The 25806-nt window shown below is 44.0% G+C and overlaps 1 protein-coding gene and 1 long non-coding RNA gene across 4 annotated transcripts in view; one reads left to right on the forward strand and one right to left on the reverse strand.

Moving 5' to 3' along the window:
• FAM107B (family with sequence similarity 107 member B) overlaps positions 1-25806 on the reverse strand; it is a 219513-nt gene that overhangs the window by 125842 nt on the left and 67865 nt on the right. Inside the window, exon 2 of the mRNA XM_082452937.1 lies at positions 8560-8620. Within this exon, the coding sequence (XP_082309063.1) occupies positions 8560-8620 (61 nt within the window). The remainder of the gene's footprint in view (positions 1-8559; positions 8621-25806) is intronic.
• On the forward strand, positions 587-9742 carry LOC309656455. 3 transcript variants are annotated; one of them, XR_014261367.1, is made up of 4 exons: positions 587-1154; positions 2929-3029; positions 5906-6079; positions 6717-9742. It is a non-coding gene; the product is annotated as an uncharacterized lncRNA (long non-coding RNA). The 3 variants fall into 3 exon arrangements; XR_014261366.1 differs by having other exon boundaries at positions 5906-9742; XR_014261368.1 differs by having other exon boundaries at positions 2929-3006; positions 5906-9742.

The raw sequence follows: 25806 nt of genomic DNA on the forward strand, positions 1-25806 counted from the left end.
GTCCCTAACGAATTGCAAGTACGTAATAAATGTTAGCTGGTGTTATTGTTAAGTACCAGGTCGGCATGGTTACCAGATGTTTTATATTCAATTGTTAGAAAAGAACAATTCAGATGATGTGATCATGAATATGCGAAAATCAAACATGGCAGCTGGACCAGATTAACTAAGGATAAAATCAGTCGGTTGTAAGAGGTAAAGAACAGAGAAAGTTGTAGTCACCTGAAGGAAGTGATACAATTATCCATTTTCCTGAAGCCTTTTCAAATTGTCGGAAGGAACTACATACTGTGAACCCCTTAGAGCAGGGCAGCTATGAGAAGAGTCCAGCCACAGAAAAAAATGGCAAAGCATGAACTTCTGGAAACATGGCTATTAGGGTTGAGGGTAGTAACTGGTTCCAGGTGAACAAAAAAGCAAGAAGGCAAGACTTCAGGCCCTATCTCAGTACCCAGCATAGCAGCAGGTTCCATACACCCTTGCTGAACACACAGACAGATGAACTATGTGACCAAACGCATGGATGCCCCAGCGTTCACAGTGACGGCCGAATACTAGAGGGTCTTTGCGAAACCCTGACTTTTTGAGTCCTTGATCTGTTCTGCTTCTATAGCTTGAAAAAAGCCAAGGGCAATTTGTCCCTTTTGTCAACTTCTCCTTGGATAGGAAAGCTGAAAATTTCCATGATTACTATACACACAGGAGTCATGCTTGATCAAAAATCCATGTACAAGGTTCCAGGCACACAGCCAGATGGGCAAATGCTCACAAAGGGGATCTTACAGCAGGCTTGCTGAGCAGAGGCAGAAACAGAAGTCTTTGGCTGCAACCCTCTCAGTGAGAACATTGTGGCTCCTCAGTTCCCACAAAAGGGTGACCCAGAGGAGAAGACTGTGGCCCCTTAGGTGACCCCGAGTCCTCCAGAGTCACGTGTCATCAAGGTGTGAGCTGGAATACACTTCTAGCGGCTCAGCCGCACCCATCCGTTACGTGGTTCCTTCTCCAGGTGGTACCCTGCATAGCTGCCAAATGTTTGTAATTCTCCATTCCTGAAATCATGAGAAGCCTCTGAAGAGTATAGTGTTAGCCTCTTACAAAGAAGAAACCATCACTGCGGGGAACTTCAGAGAACTGCGTAAAGATCACTGGCCGAGGTAGGTGCTCGTCAGCTTGCCCTCCTGTTTCCATAGCAACAGCCCCTGCATCATCTTACCTGCTCCTCAAACCACAGGCAGGATGGGGAGGGAACATCTAGAGGATGCAACCCCAGCTGATTGTTTTTTATCACTTAAGGATGCAGGCCTGGTTTGGCCAGTTTCTGGCCAAATTTCTCGAGAGAAATCAGAACCTAGATTTTTACATGAAATTTTCCACTTTTTAAACACTGACAACTGATTGAAAATTTTTTTTAAAGACTGTGGGCCAAACAAAACACATCTATAAGCTGAGTTGGCCCTGTTTGTAACATCAGCCATAAGCAGTTAAAATCAACTTGCAGGAGTTTGGAATTACTCACTGTTTCTGAATATCTGTGTAGCTCGTAGACTGAATATCAGCTCTCAGCTATAATTTGTTTGAGAAAGTTGTTCATTAACATTTTACTTTCATGTTTGATTGTGTCCTTCTCCCATCATCTCTCCGTGATGAAGGAGAAGGAACGAGAGGTGTTCTTTCCTAAGCTGTTTGTTTTTAACCAGGTTCAAAACAGGGTAGATGATTATACTTGTTCACATGGATCCAATCAGTAACTAAGCTGAATGTGAGGGCCCCTGTTTGGGGCTCAGAAATAAATGATTCAAATCCACTCTGAGACTCAAATCAAGCATGTTCAAAATGAGTCAAACTATGGCAGTACCTAAGTAAATATGCTTGGTGACAGTCAACTTCAAGATGGAAAATTCTCATTCCTTCTTACTAATCCTTAACCATTCCCCAGTGGACAGGGAAGGATGGAGGGCTGCAGTAAGAAAAAGAGAATTTTAAGAAGCTTGGCTATGCCACCATTTTGACCAGTTAATAAGGTAGTAATCAAAGCAGCTATTTTGCATTTAGGTATTGAAAAAAATTTTTTTTGAAAGGTTTTCTTTTTTGAGATTTCAACCAGGCTCATGGATGCTTTTAAATATGTTATGATGAGTTCAGTGCAGGGGCTGTCAAGGGACCCTCTCTTAGTTCGGATTCCCCCGGTTTACGCGGGAGGTGGAGGACACACCAGGAGGAGAGTGGGGTGCAGTGATGGGAGGGGGGCAGCCGGCACGGGGCTTTATCCAGCCAGCTACTTCCGGGGGTGACTGGGGCTTGACTCCGTGGGGCAACCCTGGGAGCCGGCGTGGTCCGTGCTCCCCAGCTGTGCTCCCCAAGGCCAGAGAGCAGAGGTATCAGTTCATCAAGACCCATCAGTGATTACTCGAGGGCTACTCCTGAGGGGTCTTAGAGCAGGTTCTGGAAGAGAAAGCCTCAGGCAGAGACCTGCAGGTGCCGGAAGTGGGGCAGGTGCGCGCTGAAGTGGAAGGTGGGAGACAGGGCGCACCCCCAACTTCATCCATCCCGCCTGCCTGGTATTTGATACGGACAATCACATTTTCCCAGTATTACATAAAGTGCTGCACAAAAGCAGCTGTAGGACAAGTCCCTTACTGTCTTTTCAACCATGTTGCTTGACCCTGTGCCCCCTTCAGTATACAAATTCGGGAACAGTGGCCGATCCACCAGGAATCACTGAAGCGTGTAGCAAAGTACGGCTGCCATGAAGCCAAGTTGAACTGGAGCATAGGGAGAGCAAGGAAACAAAGCAGCTGACTTCAGGGCCCCCAGGACCAAAAATGCCACTTCACTGAAATGTTTGCAGAGAAACATGGGTAAACAGCAACAAAAACAACGACAACAACAATCTGTGAGATGTAAAAACTTCACGTTTTCTCTCCTCAGAGCCTTTGTGACAATAATCAGCTGGAATTTCTAGATGGTGATTTTTCCGCTCTGCATATCCTGAGAACAGGAGGGAAGGTACACTCCCAGGAGAGAGCTGGGTGGGCATCCAAATACATTGCCTGCAACACAAGTGCCATCTTCTTATTCATGTGCGGGGAAAGGAAGTGAGAAGTGGGAAGGGGGTAGAGAGATTCCCCCAGGATGGAAACCTTTAAAGATCATCGCTGTACAGTTTGATTTATTTAATGCACGTGCTACTTTAATCATTGCTGCTTTTGTATGTTAATGTCACCTTCCCAATTCTTTGTCCTCTAAGGGGTTCTTACGAAGACCCAATGACAGATTTTAACCAAACAACAAAATGAAGAAAGTGAAATAGGGTAGAAACACATCTTGTGACACACACACACATACACACACACACACACACACACACACACACACACACACACACACACACACACACTAGGCAATTCTGCTCCAAGTATTACCGCACTGAAGATTTCATTCCTGGTAACTGATTGACGTTATGACCTGGATGAACTTCTGGAAAGCTCTCTGCCTGCATGTCCACTGTGCTAAGGGGACATAGGATCGGATGGAGAGTAGTACAAGACAAAGCTGGCGGGGTGTCTCACCGCGCACATGCGCACAGTGTCAAAACCAACCATCAGCTGTGCAGGTGCATTTCTGCTTCTCCTCAAGGCACAGGTGCCCATCAATCAAGAACGCATCAGGTGTACCTTGAACACAGAGGACTAAAGCAAACCCTCATTTTCTTTAAACTTGTATTTTCCCATTTACATACAATAAGCAGTCTGTTGAATTTCCTAAATAAAAGATCTGGAAACGATTAGCTCTCTGCCCATGGGGAGAGGAGAAAAAGCCAAGAGCGCTCTCTGGGTGAAGCTGAGGAGGACGGATGCTGTGGTTTCAGAGCCGTGGGTGGTACTATCACTTAAGAGACTTTTGCCCAGGAGAGCGCTGAGAACTTGGAAACCCGATTTCCTCCATCTGACACCTTCTCCATGCGAAAGGTAGTGAGCTGGGAGCCGACTGACATATTTTAATAGGCAGGCCAGGAAGTCTCCCATCACCGCAGACATGAAGCCTTCCCTGGCTGGCCATCCTCTCCTACCAGAGGCAAACAATACCCCCAGCCCCATCCTCCCATCCCAGTCACCAGAGAAACATCTCCTCGGATTCTAGGGCAAGTCCAACTGACTTCACAGGTGAAGAAAATCCAGGCAAAAAAAAAAAAACTTTTTCCTACTGACCCTGATAATGCAGAATCTGTAAGTAAATTCTAGAAACATCTTCCTCTCTGCGAATATATGTTAGAGCCCATGGCCTCCTGTCCAGTGGTGTTTTAGTTCTTGGAATAGGGAATGTGTCACCCTCAGAGGACTTGGTTCCTTTGACGGGACTCCAGCAGCAAGCAGGTCGCTGCCACCATTGCTTCAGAAGAATGTATGTGATAGTGAACATCTAATCACTATTATTTGAAGTAGACACAGCTATAGCGGGATTCCTTAGACTAAGATAAAAGTACGGTAGCAAAGTCCCATAAAGGAGTTTAATGATCAGGACTTTGCTGAAAGTCATCTACCACCCCCAGTAGCATTTTCTCTAACAAAAGGCCTCCCAGGAATCCTCAGATGATCTGTTCCAAGTTTCAGAGAATGGAAAGAAAGGAAATTCAGGATAAAGGAGGTGCACCACCCTCCTGTTTTCTAACTTCCCTACCTGAACAATTTTCTAGTCATTGGCTGGGGCCTCAGAAAGATCAGTAAGGAAGATAACTTTTTGGCGCCATCAGAATGGAGTTTGACTGCAATACAGTTGGCTGGGGCAGAAGCCTCATTTGGACTGTTCTACTATGACGTGAAAGTAAAAGCAGACATTTTGTCTGAATTATCAGAGACTCGGTCTCATTTTCGTCACCTCCCAGGGCTCTCAGCCGGAAAGCCTGACTTCTGAGTCTCCTCGGGGGCCCAGCCTCACACACACAGTAACATCACGTCGCTTAAGAAGCTGCAGAGTGGAACCCTGGTCTCACTTCCCCAGCAGGGTTACAAAAATACATATATTTTTCCCTCATCGCATCCATTTTTAGTTAAAGAACTTTAACCGTTTGGGGTTCGTTACTTTACACTTGAATAACCTACAAACCACAGGAAATGAAAATTTGACTAAGTGCAGGTGACACAGACAACCACCTCTGAAAATGTGCTGGGCCCACTCGGCCCTCGGTGACCTTTAGCAAAAGGAGAACATTCAGATGAAATTCTTTGACAGTCATAAAACGGTTTCTCGCCTCTTATGAACAAAGTGTTGCAATCTTGGGGCCCTAACAGCACAGGGTGAATGCAAACTAAAAGATAATAAGAAGGATTCCACAAAGTCTTCCTGGATTTTAAACACATTTAAAATTGTTTCAGCATTCAAAAGTACTTGGCTTGCTTCTAAAGCAATGCATGGCAAGAGACGTGGCAAGATAGAGCCAACATTTTTAAAACACATATTACTTTTTTTTTTTTTTTTTTTGGGAAACATAGCCATTAGAAAGGATGCAATTTTTAAAAAGAATTCTCTCAAGAAAGCATAGCTGTCCCATTGATTGGTCTCACTGCCCACAAGGGAATGAATGAATGAATAAATTAAGATATGATGGGCCACCTCTGAAAAGTTGCTCATCTCCCTCTTTCTAGAAAACTGGTACTACGTAATATCTATTCCTTTGGCTACAAATAAGATTAGCCTAAGCAAGATCTGTTGTTTTTTTCTGTCAGCTATAAACCTGAGTCTCTGTACTAAGAAAAGTAATGTTCAGTTTTAATCTTATTCAATATCGATGCCTTTTATAAGCTGTTGTATGTGTGTGTGATTCTTGCCTTGTTCCAAGGGCCTTTCAGTGGAATAAAAAGAGATTAAATGAAGGCTGATCATATAATTTCTCCCCTACGACAAAAAGTCAGAGCAATCACAGGCGGCTCTGGGAAAGGAGCACATTCCATGGAGAAGCAAAACGGAAAGAGCTATTATCCAGGGAAAGAAGGACCCGAGAGAGAGGGGGGCCTGAGCCACGCAGACCAAAAATCTGACAACTCTGACACAGTAGCTGCTTAGAAACAAGGCATACACCCAGGTGAGAACGTGTAGACTAGCTCTTACCCTGTCCTCAGCACCTGGCAATAGCTGGCTTATTGGGTCACATTGTCAGGCTTCTAACTGTGCCTTCTTGCTGACGTAGAGTTCTCCCTGGTTGGAATTATAGCCTCCTCCTTGTCACTATCAGTAAAGCATCTCTGTTTTTTTTTCTCTATTATATGAGGAACATCATGGCCGCATCAAAGGATCTCTTAAGTATATGGAAACCTCTTCACCATAATACCTCCATCTCATCACCATTTTTCATGGGTCCATTACTTCATTCTTCCTTGTCTCTGTGCAGAGTGATAAGCTTAACCCCAGTTTAGCTTCCCATCCTCTTCTTTACTTTTGCCTTGAATGTTGTATCAGAAGGATATAATAATTCTTTAAAATGGCGCCTTTCGATAAAGGATCTAGCCTCCCTTGTAAACAGACATAATCCCTGCTCCGAAGGAACACACAGTCTGATGGAATCTTCGTTGCGTGGCCCCATAACTCAGGGCCATCCAATGCTCAGGTTGAGAAAGTGTCTAACCAGGCATTGCGGTTGTAGCCAGAAATGCCCCTCTTCTTTAATTGTTTGCTGGTGTTTAAAATCCCTTTAACAGCCACCACATTTTTTCATTCCACAGGTAGATTTGTGGCTTAAAATACCAACAGGTTGAACAAGAAGCAACACAATGATGTGAATTAACGTGCACCGAAGTGTATGAACCTGACTGCAGGTCCTTCTGAAGGTAGAGAAACTGGGGGATGAGGTGGTGAGGAGGAACCCCACTGAGTAGGTGCAGGGCACCAGCAGGGCAGGCTGGAGGTAAAGGTAAGCTTCATCCATCTAATGAAACTTCCCGGCGCTGGTCTTGCTGAAACGGAGCACCAGCTGACAGCAGCCCATGCTGTATCACATTAAAAGGGACTTGTTACAAATGGGCTACTCTATCTGCTCAGCTACATTACCCATAAAGTCAAGGGGGGATGCTACCTGATTCTGAGTAGGCATTAGGGTTCTGTCTATTACCGGCAGGTCACGTTAAACAAAACCTCAAACATACATAGATGCTGAGTTATTAGAGCTCAAAGGACAGGTAACAATGGTGGTAAAATTTCAATACACTCCCAATTAACCCGTCATTGTCCCCTGGGTGGCCCCTGCAAATATAAATTATAGACCTCAGGATAAGGTGACAGATGCCAAAGGATCAGGTCATCAGCCAAAAAATGGGCAGAACTCCAAATAGATATCACTTTGGATTCAACTTACAGTATTTGGTTTTCACTTTATACACACACCAGCTAATGTGTCTCTCTTCACAAATGGATTTCATATCTATCCTTCCAGACCCAACTCCTACGCCACAATCTCTTGAGAGGACAATAAGTAAAGAAACCAATCAACAGAAAGATGATTTGGGATCCTAATAAGTGTTATGGAAAAAAAAAAAAAAACCGGCAATGGGATGAAGAGTGATTTCAAGGAATGACAAGGTAGCATCTGGGACTGTACATTTCAGCTGAGAGCTACTTGAAGAGAAGGAGCCAGTCATGCAAAGATCTGCAAGGGGAGAGAATCAGAAGAGGCCTGAAACTAAAGCAATGTCTGTTACTGGTGAGGGTAGACACTTGGGAGGGCTGTAGAGGGAGATGCTAGAGCTGGTTAATTGCTAATTGTCTCTCCTCCATGTAAATCAGAGCAGGGTGCCAACTTCCCCCCCTCACTGTGCATATTCTTTTTGTTACCATTTTTATTTTCTTGATTCTGCTCCCTGATTTTCATTAAATTACAAGAACATGACCCTCTTTGAGCAGCAAACACATCTGGAGCCCTCTTCTAACCCCTTATCATATAAAACACCAAATTAAAGCCATCGGAAAATAGAAGCTGAGAGTATTAAGATTTAGCTTTCATTATTATGAGGTTCATTCAACTAATGTTTATCTTTATGACCATTACATCTCATTATCATTACCGATCATAGGCAGAAGCTAAGTTATAAACTCATGATTTGTTTCTTTCCATATTATCTTAATCGAAGTCCTATTATGGGGTAAATAGCTTTAGCAAAGCTGCATATTTAACTATACACTAACATAAAAAAACCAGCAAATGCATCTAGATAGCATTTTCCAAGGTAATTATAAATACTCCAGTAAAAAACTACACTACTTATTTTAGTATTACTGAATTTGAAATTTCTTCATCATCATCATCTACTTCATTGCAAGTATGTGTTCAGCAAGAACTGAAATCAATAAAAGAAAGAAGAAGAAAAAGAAAAGAAGCTATTTTCTGCATCATGACCAGATTGTCCAGATGTCGTGCCTGGAATACATCACAAGTGACATTTCTAGTCATGTTTCCAATCACTGGGAACATACAGATTTTCCTTTGCAATCTGCAGAGCTTTCGGATTCTGCGAGCCTTGCTGTCAACAATAGCAGCCCAGAAAAGGAGGCGCTGCCCTGAATGGACTCTACCTGCTGCCATCTTCCGTTCCAGCCCGAGGCATTGTGGTTCTTTCGGGGATCCCTCTTCTTCCTGAATTCCAGTCCCACAGACCAGAAAAACAGGGAGAAAAGAAAAACAATGCATTAATTTACAGCAACACTTTTTGCAAACCAACTAATTAATATGAGATGAAGCTCTGAAAAAACTAGACCACGCCCTTATGAACTGAGGCTTCAGAGAAGCAACAAATTCAACAATAGCTACTGAGCAGAATAATTATGTGGGTGCTGGGTTACAAACTCCACGGTGCCATTCACGTGGAAGCGTCTGACTGTTGCCCCTGGAATTGTACAACCCAGGTGTTCTCTGTGACTAATACATTTGGGGACATCAGTTACTTAAACACAGTGGGGGTGGGTTTCTCTGTGAGAGAAAATTTCTGCAAGTGCATATGATGCAACGAAGAGAATTATGTTTTCTTTTTCACAATTGAAAAAGCTGATTTCGTGTGCCTTAGAAAATTCTGTCCCGGCTCACAGTTATTTTTATCTCTGGGAAGGTGAGCAAACGCATTCTTCTCTGAGTTCTGGTATGACATTCTTTAATGACAATGTTGACTCCTATAGCATTGGTCAAAGTAGGTCCAGCTGGGAGGGGGGGTGGGGAGGTGTAAATTAAGAGGAACGTCTACATGGGGCTTTTCTAATTTTGTCTGCAAGGTGATTTTATGCTGATACCTTTACTTATTTTTTTCCTTCTTTGAACAAATATTTGTTGAGTTCCTGTATGAACTAAATCTGTGGGACCTTAATCTTTAGGAAAGATTCCTTCTAACATCTCATGAATGAATTATACTGTGGGTAGTTCCCTACTCAGCTTCCTCCCTAGGCTGGCACCCTTTCTGCATATACTTTGTTCTTCCTAAGAATTTAGCGCAATGGAAGATGTTCTGGACCAAAATAAAGCATATGGGTGTAGGGTTCCATAAATGATAATGGCTCTCTAACCAGAGTGGAACAATGGAACTCAAAAACTGATATTATTTATCATAGGAGCCATGCCCAATTTGTTCTAAGTGTGCAGCTCCTAGGTAATATCTCATCTGGCTGAGAAGCCACCAGACTCTCAAGCTTGGTTAGTAAGATAAATAAATATCCTTTTTAATTCATAAAGATTAATTTCATTAAATCACCATCAGTATCAACTCAGAAAGGAATTGATTTCACCTGTCTTTTGGGGAACAAATTTTTTTTCAGAGATCAAAAATCATCTTCAAATGTTTACCACCAGGGACCAGTTTCAAAAGTTTTTCCTACTTTTAAAACCCATGAAATTGTATTGACACAGGCAATTTGGTCAAACAGGCTTTCGGTCCCATTATCTAGATTTTATACAAGAAACTTTAATGACAATTGCTTCCACAATTACATTTCTTAAAAAGGATGTGAATTAATAGATACCAAGGACATGTAAATGATAGAAAAGCCCCATTACACAGCAACTAAACACAGCAAATAATTTCTTGTTTCACAAGGCCCAATAGAACAGTATAGAATAAAAACATGAGCTATTTTATAATATAGCCACAGGGAAAGTCTCTCAACACGCCAAAATAATCTAAATAAAGTTGTTTCATGGATGAAAGGATTCTCCTTTGAGCCAATAGGACTGTTTACTTTTTTCATTGCTCTGAATTCCAGAACTGTGAAATAACTCAGCCCTTTAACTTTCTTCCAAGCATATTTATTACTTCATTTTAAGTTTCCCCTCCCCCAGTCTTCTCATTAATTAGTAAAAATTGCAAAGCCCTGGAAGGATCTGCAGATGGAAGGATATTTGGAATCCGTCTGGCCAGAGAGCTCTCAGCATAGAATAAACAAGCATCTGTCTTCAATAGTATAAACTATGTTCTATTTAGAGAAAAAAGGCTGAGCTCCGTAGATTCTTGAGTTTCTTCTCTTCAGTGCAAGTCTGTGATTTGCTGAATTTGTTCTTACTGGCTTTTCCCCAGCAAAGCTAGAATAAAATGACAACAGTCCAACTGTAGTAGACATCTGTTGATGTTGCTGCCTGGCATTCACTCACACTTTCTAATAAGTGTGTCCTGATTTCCTCTTTAAATTCATCCTTTCCCCCTCCTAATGAATTGTGGTTCCTATGAAACCACCTCAGTCCACACACACACACACACTCACACACACACACACACACACCTCCCTCCTCACCGCTCCAGGCGTGGTCATGTGACCCGGGGCTGCGCCGATCAGTCTGCTGCATTTCCCTGTGATTGGTGCAAAGTGGTCATGTGACCCAATCTGGGCTAATGAGAGATTTTCTCTGCACTTCCAGGAATACGGCTTCTATTCTTACCCACTGGTCCCAAATCCTGAGACAACTGTGGAGTGAGGGTTGGGCTGCTGCTGTCACATGCAGCTGGGACAGAAGCCCACACAAAGGAAGGCAGAGCCAAGAGATGGACTGATACTGAGTCCTGATGATATCATTAGAGCCCCTGATCCAGCCATGCCTGAAGCGAGCTTAACCATGGACTTTTTGGCCTAAGTGAGCAATTATATTTCTTTTTCTTTTTAAAAATACAGCCAGGACTTCCCTGGTGGTCCAGTGGTTAAGAATCTGTGCTTCCAGGGCAGGGGGCATGAGTTTGATCCCTGGTTTGAGAACTAAGATCCCACATGCTGCATGGTGCAAAAAAAAAAGAAAAAGAAAAAATACAGCCAGGGTTCAAATCCTGCTCTGCCATGTAGGAACTCTGTGAGCCTCAGTTTCCTCATCAACGCTAATAAATGTAATAGTTTATGTTTTTGTGGGGTTGCTGTGAAGATCAAATGAGGTGATGGATATAAGAATACCACATGACTCACTATTAATATGAGATGGGGTGGCTCTTGTCTACCCACCCAGCAGCCACCCACCCCCTTCTGGTAAAAGCTGCCATCCCCTGGCCACAAGGGTTTACCCAGGCAAGAGGATATAACCTAATTCAGGCCTAATTCAGGCTAGTTAGAGTGAGGAGGCTGGGACATCTCAGCTTGGTTGGTGGATGTCCTACAGTCTTGAAGCCCTCAGGATGGAGCCCCAGAGCTAGTGATAGTCACATCACATGAGATAGCTCAAGAGAATGAACCCAGGCTTCCCTGGTGGCGCAGTGGTTGAGAGTCTGCCTGCCAGTGCAGGGGACACAGGTTCGAGCCCTCGTCTGGGAAGATCCCACATGCCGCGGAGCAACTGGGCCCGTGAGCCACAATTACTGAGCCTGTGCGATAGTGAGAGGCCCGCGCACTGCGATGAAGAGTGGCCCCCGCTTGCTGTAACTAGAGAAAGCCCTCGCACAGAAACGAAGACCCAACACAGCCAAAAATAAATAGATAAATTAATTAATTAAATTTAAAAAAAAGAGAATGAACTCAGCATGCGGTGAGATGCAAAGGCAAAAGGAAGAGAAAGGGCTCTGATACCATGTGTCCCAGAGTCCTGCAACTTGTCTTTACTCAGTTGTTGTTTATTGTTTATTTCCCCATTCCTCTGCCAACTGCCTGATAGCTTAGGTTGCCCCCTAACTTCTTCCAGCTCAGGAAATGCCCTTCAGATAACTGTAGATGCAGGGGAGTCCAGAGAGACAGGAGGAGCCATCTTAACCACTTCAACATCTCGCTCCCGCCACCACTGGGTCCATGGAGAATATTCCTCATGAGTAAAACCTGCAATTCACTAAGCTACCCAAGATCAGGGATACTGGGACCTTGACCAGAAGTTTGTTTTATTCCCTGTCTACGTGGTGCCAGAAAGTCCTAGGTGCTTTTCCCAGTCTGCTTGTTGGAAACCTAAGTAGCTACAGCGAAAGAGGAGGTGTATTGGATCGCATGCTTTTGTAAAGCTGTAGTTCTCAAACTTTGATGTGTATGCAATCACCTGGAGAGTGTGGTCCAGCCCCTTCCCACTTCAACATCCCTGGGTCTCTGGATTCTTTATTAGCGCTCGCAGTGATGCTGATACACACTCAAGCTTGAGAATCACTGTTGTAAAGGATGAAAATTTGGTCTGGTACTCAGACAGTATCACCAGGGTCCTCTCTTTCTCTCAGTCTCTCCGTTTGTCTGTTTCTGTCTGTGTGTCACTTCCCAGGCTCCTCCTTCATTGCACAGACAGGAGCTCTGGGGCCACATCCTTTCAGCTCATGTTTCAGAGGGGGACAAGGAGCGTTTCAGGCCCTGCATTCATAATGCAGTCAGCCCTCCGTATCAGTGGATTCAACCAACTGCAGATCGAATTTCAGAAACCTTTTTATATAAGGGACTTGAGCATCTGTGGGGATCAGAGGGGTCCTGGAACCAATCCCCCCGTGGATACTGAGGGACGACTGTGTAGAGTTCTAGGGGAAGCTTCCTATTGCTCTATCTTGGGTCATGTGCACATGCCTGTCAGGGAATGGGGACCCTGATCTTCCAGACCTACATCACTGCCCATCCCGTGAGCCACTGGAGGGACGGGGTGCTGCAGTTGGAAGCCTCACCAGAACCTCAGAGAATGCGGAAGGTGCAGTTCCCCAAGGGAAGGAAGGATGCCAGCTACGCTGCTGTTCAAAATATAGACGCCAAGTGGACAATTCTCCAAAGCCACAGGACTAAAAATACCTACCGCTTATTTAGTGGCTAGCCTGTGCCAGCAGCTTCATGTATGTTACATGTAACATGGCATGATATTCAAAATAGTTAACAGCCTGTATGGTACAGGCCACCAACTAATCAGATTGTGGGGGCTCCCAGAGGTCCCTGGAGTACAGGCATTAACTCTTTACTTCCTGGACCACGCAGAGTTCAGGGGTGGGGAAGAGGAGTGATGTGGGAAATGGATGCCACTCAAGGGCTTGGGGAGCAGTTATTTACCAGTTGACACAAAGGTGTTTTTAATATTTTAACAGCCAATATTTATTTATTTATTTTTATTGAAGTATAGTTGATTCACAGTGTTATACCAATCTCTGCTGGACAGCAAAGTGACTCAATTTTACACATATATACATTCTTTTTTTAAAATATTCTTTTCCATTATGGTTTATCCCAGGAGATTGGATATATTCCCTGTGCTATACAGTAGGACCTTGTTGTTTATCCATTCTAAATGTAATGGTGTGCGTCGACCAACCCCAAATTCTCAGTCCATCCCTCTCCCTCCCCCCAAGTCCTTGGCAACCACCAGTCTGTTCTCTATGTCTGTGAGTCTGTTTCTGTTTTGTAGATAGGTTCATTTGTGTCATATTTTAGATTCGACATATAAATGATATCATATGGTATTTGTCTTTCTCTTTCTGACTTAGTTCATTTCGTATGAAAACCTCTAGTTGCATCCATGTTGCTGCAAATGGCATTATTTTGCTCTTTTTTATGGCTGAGTAGTATTCCATTGTATATGTGTACCACATCTTCTTTATCCATTCATCCGTTGATGGACATTTAGGTTGTTTCCATGTCTTGGCTATTGTGAATAGTGCTGCTATGAACATAGGGGTGCATGTATCTTTCTGAATTATGGTTTTGTCTAGGTATATGCCCAGGAGTGGGATTGCAAGATCATGTGGTCTATTTTTAGTTTTCTGAGGATCCTCCATACTGTTTTCCACAGTGGCTGCGCTAACTTACATTCCCACCAGCAGTGCAGGAGGGTTCCCTTTTCTCCACACCCTCTCCAGCATTTTTAACAGCCAATATTGCTCTTACTGATGCATACCTGCTGAATATTTTCAGCCCTGAATATCATCTTAACAACCACACTTCTAAAGTATAGGTACATCCCAGAGGTATGCTGTAATATGCTAGAGGTATGTAAAGCCTCTCTCTGGAGCATCAGTTTCATGCAAAGATTTGGAAGGAAAAACACATTTGTACATTAAAACAAATCTGATTACATTGCCGAAGGGTAAGTAGAACAGACCTAAATGATTAGGATGAACACGGAATGTCAAGGAAGTTTGGAAGCAGGAACCCTGACATAGAGGTACCCTGTAGGCAGGGTTGAAAAGCACTGTCAGGGAAACCGCAATGTTGATACTTGTGTCCCCATTATGCAGAAGGGTCCCTGGAGGGTTGAAGATTTTGACTAAAGGTGCATGCTTTTAGGTGGGGCAAGAGTCACACCATCTTCCTGGGTCAGAACTCCAGCTCTCTCAGCAATACTATGATGCCTTCCTTCAAGTTTACTCCTTGCTGGTGGTATTTTATTTTTAATTTAAGTGTAAGTGGAAAGAACAGCTAGTTATTGAATAGCTATCCTTAGTGATGGGACTAACAGAAGAGAACTTTGGGTAAAGAAGACATAGTATGGTTTTACAAAGGAATGAGTGATTATTACTCTTAGCTAGGGAAGAACATTTCAAAGACACACCGTTGTGTGCTTCAAGGTTTAGAGAGTCTGAGGTCAAGAAAACCACAGAACAAAACATTTATCACGTGGTGGAAATTTCAGAACCAGCAGCATAGAAAAGTCTGACACAATCTTTATGGCTGTAATTCAACATGCTGGTCCAAACTTTCAAGTTACATAATGACTGCAAAAATATTTGAATTAAAATAAACTGTCAAACTACTGGGGAATGGAAGGGGTAAGATTAGTTGCCTATACTGATTGCTGTGGACTGAATGTTTATATCTCCCTGCCCCCACCCCTCCAAATTCATATGTTGAAATCCTAATTCCCAATGTGATGGTATAAGAGGTGGGGTCTTTGGGGGTGATTAGGGTCATGAGGGTGGAACCCTCATGAATGGGATTAGTGTCCTTATAAAAGAGACCCCAGAGAGCTCTCTAGCTCCTTCTCCATGTGAGGACACAGTGAGAAGATGGTCATTGATGAACAAGGAAGTGGGCTCTCACCAGACACTGAATCGGTTAGCACCTTGATCTTGGACTTCCCAGCCTCCAGAACTGTGAGAAATAAATGGTTGCTGTTTAAGCCCTCAAGTCTATGGTAGTTTGTTACAGCAGCCTGAACAGACTAAGATCCTGATCAGCTGAGGATTATTATATATCCTGCACATAGACTTGTGTTACAGATCGTGAATAAGTGGTGAGAGAGAATCACGACTCTTCAGCTACTTTTATATCTAATTCTACTCCATATGCACTCTATAAACATGGGTTGAATGAATGAATGAATGAATAATGTTATTTAAAGAAGAATATTTCCAACCAGAAATAGACTCACAGACATAGAAAACAAATTTATGGTTATCAAGGGGAAAGCGGGAGGAGGGATAAATTAGAAGTTTGGGATTAACATATGTGTACTACTATATATAAAATAGATAACCAACAAAGACCTTCTGTATAGCACGGGGACCTATACTCAATACTGTATAATAATCTATAAGGGAAAAGAATCTGAAAAGGAATATATGTATATATATAATATATATATTATGTGTATAACAGAATCACTTTGCTGTATACCAGAAACTAACACAACATTATAAATCAACTATACTTCAAAAAAAAGGCATAGCAAATATCACTTCATATACGTTTCCCAACTCTGTTTTCTTCCTGGGAGTCAAATTAAATGCATTTATGATCTTAAAAAAAATGAATGTTTCTGCCCAACTCTTTCTTTGCATAAAACCAATGCTCCAGGAGGCCAGACACGGCTGAAGCCCTGCAGGGCACACTGACAGATGTCCGTGGAAGACAATGCAAGTGGGAGAGAGACTGTGCCGAAAGGATTTCATCCATACCTGGTGAACAAGAGAAGAAGAGATTTTGCTGGAAACTGGGGCACCAGTTTTTTATCTGGGTTCCATATTGGTTCACAAAATTAGTAATACCTCATCTCTGTCTAGTACGTCTCCATTTGTAAAGAGCTGTCTTATGTGATTTCACATGACTCCCTCAATAATTGTGTATGGTGGGCAAAGCTGGTATCCCCATGTCCTGGAAAAATGCACTACTTTCCTCTACTCACCCTCACCATGCTTCTGACACTCGACTTTTTCCCCGCACTGAACAATTCTCCAATGCCAGCTGGGTGTCCACAATTCAATTCAATTCTGATATTAACCAGAGTTAGCACTGACCCCTCAGGTTAAAGGCTCAGCCCCACAGGACCGCCTCCCACTTCAGACACCAGCTGCAAGCAGTGCGTCCCAAGTTTCCCCATGACTGCTGTGCAACTTGGCTACAAATCAGAGGTTCCCACAACCCCCTCCTTGGATTCACTAATTTGTTAGTGTCTCCCAGAAACCAGGAAAACTGTCCACTTACTACTGCTGATATATTACAAAGGATATATGAAAGGATACACCCGACCAGATGAAGATGTACATAGGGTGAGGTCTGGAAGGGTCCTGGGTGCAGGAGCTTCTGTTCCCATGGTTACGGTGTGTAGATGTGGAGATGTGTTCTCTAACCCAAAAGCTTTCCAAAACCCACACTTTGGCATGTTTGTGGAGGCTTCCTCACACAGGCATGATTATTAACTCCATTTCCAGCCCCTCTCCCCTCTCTGAAGAACGGAGGGTGGGCCTGAATGTGTCAAGCTTCTGATCATGCCTTGGTCTTTCTGGTGACCAGCCCCCATCCAGGAGCTCACAAAGAGTCACCTCATTAGAACAAAAGACACTCCTATCACCCAGGAAATTCCAAAGGATTTAGGAACTCTGTCCGATTATCTTATCACTTAGGAATTACAAGGCTTTAGGAGCTCTGTGTGAAGCACCCAGGTCAAAGATCAACTAAGATTCTCCCCGGACCCCTGTTTACAAGGATCTTAGGAGCTCTGTGTCAGGAACCAGGGACAGAGATGGATATACATATATATTTCTTTCTTCTTAGTTCACCCCCTCATTTCCCACATGAAGAATATAAACACCACAGTCACACAGCCGTAAAGAAGTGCAAGGCCAGACCCTCTGTTCACTAGTCATTAAAGGAACACTTCCCACTTTGCGCCATCCATCCCTCAGAGTTCAGGCAGAGGGATCAGAAAATAGGTGGTCTTTGGTCAGGGATCAAAAAGCAGGGAGAGCTTCGGCCAGATACCCAAGTTGCACCAGCACAAACACTGTCTTGGGGCTTCTGTAAGAATTCTGGAGGTGACTTCTGAGTTCTGGGTCCCATATCCTGACCAATCTCACTTCCAGAACTTATTCTAAGCCATGACATTTGTGGAAGCTGGAATTATGTCTGTAAGAAATTACACCCCTCAGCGGTGACACCCAACAACTCTTTTGGTTTCCTGTAGAACCTTCCAGAATAAATGGAAATTTGAAGGTGGATTTTTTTTCTTTTCTTTTTTCTTTTTTTTGGTAAACCTAAATTTTTCTAGTCCTAGCTGAAGCTGAAACTGCAGTAAGGAAGTTTAGACTCAAGGTCAGAAACTCAACCTCTTTTCCTGAAGTTTGACTTGACATAGAGTACTATTTATAAATTGCTCAAATGAACTTAAAATACTGTGTCAATTCATCCTGGGGAAAAAGTGTTAAACTGAAGTTACTTAATGCCACCTAGAGAATGGGAGGGGGGTGGAAGGAAGCCAGCCACCAGCTGTCCAGCCCTCTCCTGGGCTCCTCAACATAAAGGGTCCTGACTAAGCACATCTCTTAAAGCAACATCATTTTTGAATATTAATTGTGGAAGCTCTTCTAATTACAGTAGTGCCATGGAACTCATTGTTTTTCAGGAATTTCCCTCACAGAAGCTTTATGCTCAGAAAAGCCTGGCAAAGCTTACTAGAGAGGATTAAGGATTTCCCTGGGTCGGCATATAGCTCTCATCATTCAGGCTGCATTACCCGTAAAAGGATTTTTTTTAAATGTCCTTCCACGAATCCTTGTCAACATCATTTTAGAAAGGCAATGACATCTGACGGAAAAGAGTCCGAAGAGCCACCTTCCAATCCCACATAATTATGTGAACCTGACCAAGTCCATACTTCTATGGGCTTTATTTTCTCCTTAACAAGGAGCAGCCCTTCACAACCTCACAGCCCGCCATGCTTCCAGATCAAACAAGGGAGGAGCAGGGAAAGCGTGCCGAGCTCCTTCCAATGACAGAAGGGTTAACGTTGTTGTTGTTTGGAAAGAGATAATTACAAAGGTCAGTATTTATCTTTTCGCCTCAACAGAACCCAGGCAGTTCTGTGCAAATACAAACCCAACACAACCAAGAGAATCCTGTCACCAGCACACAGTGATCGCTCAGCAAATATTTACGGTTTGTGGGCTAACCTCACCAGACGATTTCAAGTCTGCCTGGAGCACACGGGAAAATTCAGCAAATTCACAGGTGTGGCAGGGGAGGGGCAGGTTCTAATGAAAGTGCTGCCCAGAGCCCTTCTCTCTCAATTGCCTTCTCTTTCTGCCTAGAAATGCTTCTCTGCCCAATTTTGGCTCCTGCAGAGAGTGGGCTAGAACTACTCCTGGAGCATAAGGGTCCAGTAACTTATACACACACACGTGCACACACAAACACGCATAAACACATCCACAAAGACGCATACATACACACACGTACACACAAACATATATACACACACACATACACAGACAGGCATACGCGTAAACACACACACGCATATACAAATATACAAACACATATACAAACACTCATAAACATAGATGCACACATATAAACACACACGTATACACACACGTATACAAATATACAAACACTCATAAACACAGATGCACACATATAAACAGACACGTATACACACACATATACAAATATACAAACACTCATAAACACAGATGCACACATATAAACACACACATATACACACATGTATACAAATATACAAACACATATACAAACACTCATAAACACAGATGCACACATATAAACACACACATATACACACACATATACAAATATACAAACACATATAAACACAGATACACACATATATAAACACACACACATACGCACCCAGACATATATACACACACACATAAACAGGCACACAAACACATACACACACAGACAAACACACACACTCAAACACGTATACACACAAAAGCACACGAACACATGTACACACATACACAAATGCACACGAACACACATACATATATACACAAACACACACACAGACACACACATACATAAATCAGACACACACATGCAAACACATACACACAAGCACCCACATATACACATAAACACGTACAAACACACACAGGGATACGCACATATTCACAAATACCTATGCACACACGAGCACACACACATGCATGTACGTACACAAGCAAACACACATACACACCACACACCACCGACCAAAAGCGAACTAAGCAACAGAAGAGAGTAAAGCTGGGGAAGAGATGCTTCGGCAGCTCAGCCTCCCCGGCGTCCTGCCAGACCCTCTGACCTTTGTATCAGGAGATCTGCTGTTTTCTTCAGTGTCTCTTGTGTCAGGGCTTCCAGAAAGAGAAGGGGGTTACTGGGAATTCGAGTGTTAGTTTAAGCGATGCCCCAAGTTCCTTTACCAGGAATTAATAACCGGAGCTTCCTTTCTCCAGACGTGGCTGCGGGTCTGAGCGCCCCTCTCCACCCATCTTCCTGCTGGTCCCAGGCTCCGGGCGCTGCCGACCTCCAGATGCTCGGCTTCACCAGCGCCCTCGCCCCTTTCTCTCGGCGGTCTTCACTTGCCTGCCCTTCTAAGGAAGAAGAGACGCGCTTACAGGGAAGGCGGCGGTTCTAGGCTTTAATCTAGAAAACCAAGGGAACCAGGTGTAGTAGCTGAATGGCAAGCTTGCTTCCTTTTCGTGGGAAACTTAGTCATCCAAACCAACAGTGACGGAGCATCTACTGTGCACCTGCCGCGAGGCTGGGTGTGGGAGAGACAAGGAGGACCAAACCCCAGTCCCCTGGAGAAGGAAACCAGTCATTAGAACGTCAGAAGTGCCAGGGGAGAGCAAAGAGGAAGGTGCTCAGGCGCCTGCAGGTGATGAGGGGCCAGTGGAAGGATTCTTCCTTAGGGGAGATGACACCCAAGTGCCAGAGGGGGAGGTGGCGGAATTCCAGGCAGGGAACCACTGCAAGAAACCAAGACTCTAGTAACAGTTTTCACTTTTAATTTCCTCTTTAAAAAATGTACCTCGGATCTCAGACATAGCGCGAACCCAGTGTCTCCCACGTGCCGCCTCCTCTCCTCCCCCTCCCCCTTCCTTCTCTCCTTGATAACTATATCATGGGTTCCCCGGGGCTCTGACTTCCCACTGGGCTCGGTCCACGTGCAGGAGATCAAAGGGAGGGAGGACAGTGCGGTCCAGGCGCTCACCCCACTGACCTCCTATCAAGGCAGCCTTCTCGGGAAATGCTCTTTTATCCAGGTTCCTGTGGCGGCTTCCTCCCGCCCTCACCCCTTAAGCCCTAGGACTAGTAACAGCCCTTCCACTGTCACTAGTGTTCTTTATGGTTCCTCTCCAGCCCACCCACACTTTCATAAACAGTCGCCTTAGTAAGCTCTTCTTGAATTATTCTAATTCGAGGGCCATCTGTTTCCTGTTGGGACCTTGACTGATAGAGCAAATAGCAAATATATCAGGGAGAGCAGGATGCAAAAATTATGTACGTGTATCTAAAAACTACGCAAGTGTATATTTATATTTTTATAAATTTATGTAACGTATAAAAATATTTATATTTGTATAAATATAAATACATATAATTGTACATATAAATGTATAAATATGTCCACACCAGTGATGGTAGTGATGGTATCTCATTCATTCACTCATTTATTCCACAGACTTATTTATTTATTTATTTATTATTCCACACACTCATTTATTTTCATCGCTTGCTACATGAAAAGCACAATGAGTAAGGAAACCACCCTTTGTGGATCTTATGAGACAGTGTCAGTTACAACCTTTTTTGTATGGTCAGACTATATATTTTATTTGGGGGATTTATAAAATATAATCTCAATAGCTAAGAGCAAAGGGAAGATGGGTACTCTGAGTTTACATTCTATTCTAGCTTATTCCTCCAAACTCCATGTCTCTAAAAAAACAAAACAAAACAAAACCGAGTGGAGAAAGCCCGAGGCAAGATCAAGTACCAGGTCTGCATCCCCCAGGTTACGCTGTGGGTACAGTTCCCTCACCCGCTGACTCACGCTGAGTGGTGAGTCTGCTGCTTTGGGGTCAAAGGCTTCAACAGTGATAACCAAGGCTCGCTATGAGCCCAAGATGAGAGCTGAAAGCCTTACATATACTATTGAATTTACACTTCATGAAAACCTCTGTGAATGAGGCATGGTTTTCCTCATTTTGCAGCTAGTGGTAGTAGTTCGCACTGGATTCAAACCCAAGTCTATATCCAACACCCACTGCTCTTTATTCCACGGCATCACCTTTTCTAGGAATAGACAATTCACGGCCAGGACCAGAGGGTTGCTTGGTAAATGAGAGACAATTACAGGTTTGGAGGCAAAGGGCCATCCTGCAATTTCGGCGCACTCTCTCTTATTATATCCACAGAGTGAGAAATTGGCTGGGGCACCAACCTTACGGGGTCCTCTTTTGGTTCTGCGTGGTGGCATGAGACATCAGCTAACAGTCTGCTCAGAGATTAGAAAGAAGTGGGAAGGGCAAGCAAAATAAGATATACCCAGGGCACTCCAAAGGTTTGCTTCCGTACAGACTTCTGGCTCCCTTTGAACAACCTAATAATTATCGGTTTGAGAAGGTAGTAGAGATTGGAGTGTTAATGGGAGGGGTGAAATTTGAAATTTAAGACTGTTCCAGGGAATTTCCTGGTGGTCCAGTGGTTAGGACTCCGAGCTTTCACTGCAGGGGACCCGGTTCCATCCCTGGTTGGGGAACCAAGGTCCCACAAGCCTCGCAGCGCAGCCAAAAAACGAAACAAAAAACTGTTCCACTCATGATTAACCACACTGGGGCTGGGCTGGGCAGCTTCGCCATATGCTTCCTTTGGCTACAAGGGCAGAAGGGCAGCCAACCTAACCACACAGGAGGGTTTTTATGAGTGGCAAGCAATACAAATGCTTGTAAATTTAGAATACTCCATAAATTTTGAAGAATCCAAATTTAAGGTCTGTTGATGACCTCATTAAAAAAAATAAACAACTACCTTACTTTTCCCCTACTCCTGAAGTACCCATATATCATGGTTTATGCCTGTCGTTCCAGAATGATTAACAGTGTCCCCTTTCACACACAAAAGTGTCGATTTAGATGATAAATTATCATCTCACCTTTGCTGTACGTAATTGATCAACAAAAAAAGGTGAGGCAGTGAGACTCTGAGCTTCAAATACCTCAAGTCTGGTTTGAGAACGAGTGTTGCCTTGCTGCGTGAGCCTAGGTTATTCAATTAACCTCGCTCATCCTTTATGTGCCAGGTGAAAATAAAATATTGGCCCGTGACTTTTATGAGCAGTAACAAATAGAAGTTGTTCATAGAGTTATAGGTCTTAGAGCTAGAAACCATTCAACACACAGCGGGGTTATGAAGAACTATACAAAACTCACCTTGAGGCAGCCAGTCTTCCCCGAGGCCTTCTGTTGTTTTGGAGAAATCTAGCAACTCAACCCAGCTGTGGTAAGTTACATCACAGGGAGCTGATTGATGTCTTAAGCCTTTTATCAACTGGAATTCAAACTATCCAGCAGTCTGTGTCTGCCTGTGTTTACCATAACAAACTCTCCAGTGGTCCCAGTAGCTCTGATGACCATGAAAGTGGCAGGAGCACATGCTGTGGAGGTTCTGAGAAGGATACAACCACATCTCTTTGAGGGACTACGAAAATCTTGAGGACAGAAATAAGTTTGATTGGGAGCGTGGAAACTGGGCATACTGTGAGCAGGAAGAGATGGGAGGAAGGCGTTCGTAGTTCCAGACTAAAGAGACAATATGAGGAAAGGCAGGGAAAGTATGTGTGCGATGAGAATGATAAGACACAGGTCTGGTCATAGAGAGGGCATCTGTAGGGGAGGGGGAAGTAGGCTGAACCACATGGTACGGTGTTTGAGTGTCATCGTAAGGCTAAGGCTTTTTACTTAATTCGCAAGGCTGTGGGAAGCCTGTATTGGAGCAAAAAGATTGCCCATCGGGAAGATTAGTCCGGAAACGGTGCAGACTGGATGGGCGTGCGGAGAGCCTGTGAGTAGGGAGCACGGTGAGGAGTCCTTTGGAACAACAGCAACAAAAGCAGTAATAACGATTGTGATGCACAGAGAGTAGCTCGCTAAATGACGTCAAGCAAAATCCAGGAGAACATCAACAAAGGGTTGACAAATAATCCCCAGTGGAAAGACTATTCTTTGAAGGTGAGCCATTTCTTGGGGCGATTTATGAAGCAGGAGGCAAGCAGTGTCACAATAAATGGCCATTAATCCTGGCATCTTCTAACGCACCTTGGGAGATGAGGGGGAGCCCCTGGCTCCCCGACTTGTAACTTTCAGAACTCAAGGAAAATGGAGTGGATGGCTTTCTTCCATATGCAAGCCTTGGGGGCATTTCAGTGTTTGCAGGGAATTTAATGTAGGGAGAGTAATTAGCGCCGACATCATACGAGATACCATAAAAAGATGAATGTCCTGATTCTGAAATGCCCCTAAAAACAGGGATGGGAGTAGAAGCTGAGAAATCCAGCCTGGGTTTATGTCTGCTTCCTGATTAGGATCCATGATGCATAATCGTGTGCCGTGCCTGGGGCATCCATTTTCCGCCGTAAACAATGACACGCTCCTTCCCAGATGCTGAAACAGACTAAATAACCTCCACTTTCCACTGGCAGCTCTGACAGCCCAAATTATTTGAAATTGCACCAGCCCGGGAGGAACTCGAGGCCGAGCGGCTCACTTGGATGCTGCAAGCAAGAGGGGAGAAATGACTCCGGGGTGAACACAGTTTAAGCTGTGATCGCTAATAACCTTCATCTGGTTACAGGGAAGCACCAGGACTGTGGCTGACACGTGGGGCGCACGCGCACGGATGCACGCACTCACGCACGCACGCGCACGCACGCACGCACGCATCCCCGTCCTACCTCGCCCCAGGCGTGGCCACTTGAGTGCTCTGAACCAGGGGTTCCCGGCCCCCGGGCCAGAAGACCGCCAGCGGTCCGCATTCTGCAGGGAACCGGGCTGCACAGCTGGAGGTGAGCGGCGGGGAGCGAAGCTTCATCTGCCGCCCCCCAGCTCCCCAGCGCTGGCATTGCAGCCTGAAGCAACCCCCCCTCCCCTTCCCCCTCTGTGGCAACATTGTCTTCCAGAAACCGGTCTCTGGTGCCAGAAAGGTTGGGGACCGCTGCTCTAAACCATCAAGAGCTTCACGTTGGTGCCAGACAAGACCCAGCAGAGAAACCCAGTCATGTTTGCCTTGGAAAACTCCTGTCTCCTGTTGATTTCTTATGGAAGTAAGCCTTGAGTTCATCTGATTGTCAGCCCCTTCTGTTATTCTTTACTGTGCTAATTTAACCTCATGTTCCCTGACATCATGCTGATCTCATGAAAGGCTTTGTAACAAACTTACTTTTTAAAAGGTCAGTGCCGGGCCAAGCCCTCCCGTTTAAATGGTCACAACAGCTCCAATCCTAGTTTCCTGTCTCTCACAGACAGAATCATCCCACGTGGGAACGGAAAGAAGGCATCCAGGGCATCCGCTCGGATTACACATCAGGAAAGGGAAACCGGGCAGAAGGCACGGCTGGCCCCAGGCAAGGATTTTTTTTTTTTTTCCCCCAACCGAAAGGACAAGGGAAGAGGTATTTGTGTGGTGTCATAGTGGTGACCTTCGAGAAGCGAGCCCATTGCAAACGTATCCCTCTGGTGGCCTTTTGAGTCGAGCAATGTAGCAGCTCCTTTCTGAGGTACTTCTTAGCAAACAGAATATAATTAAAACAATTGTCACAACATTGGCAATGCTTTAAAGCAAATTTCTAGAGGCCTGGTTTCCTGCTGTTGGCAATAGCAGCCCACCAGTAAAAAATACCGCAGAAATAAAAATTCTGTGTATTCTTTTCAACAGAAGAATTGGAAATACACTGAAAAGGAAATGCAGGAATTATGATAATTTGTTCCACAAACAAGTGCATTTAATGAAATATTCTTAAGGAACAAAGAGAAATACATGATTTATTTGTGTATATACACAATATTATATGTATATACACAATGTAGTATGTATGTGTATATCTAAACATCTGTCTTGTGCTCAGCATTTTTCCTAGGCTAGATGTGATTGAATTAACTCTCGGTTGTAATGGTGTTGCTTCTTTTCATAAAGGCTTTAACT

Source organism: Balaenoptera physalus (assembly GCF_965194825.1).
Source record: "Balaenoptera physalus genome assembly, chromosome: 2".
Classification (NCBI taxonomy): Eukaryota; Metazoa; Chordata; class Mammalia; order Artiodactyla; family Balaenopteridae; genus Balaenoptera; species Balaenoptera physalus.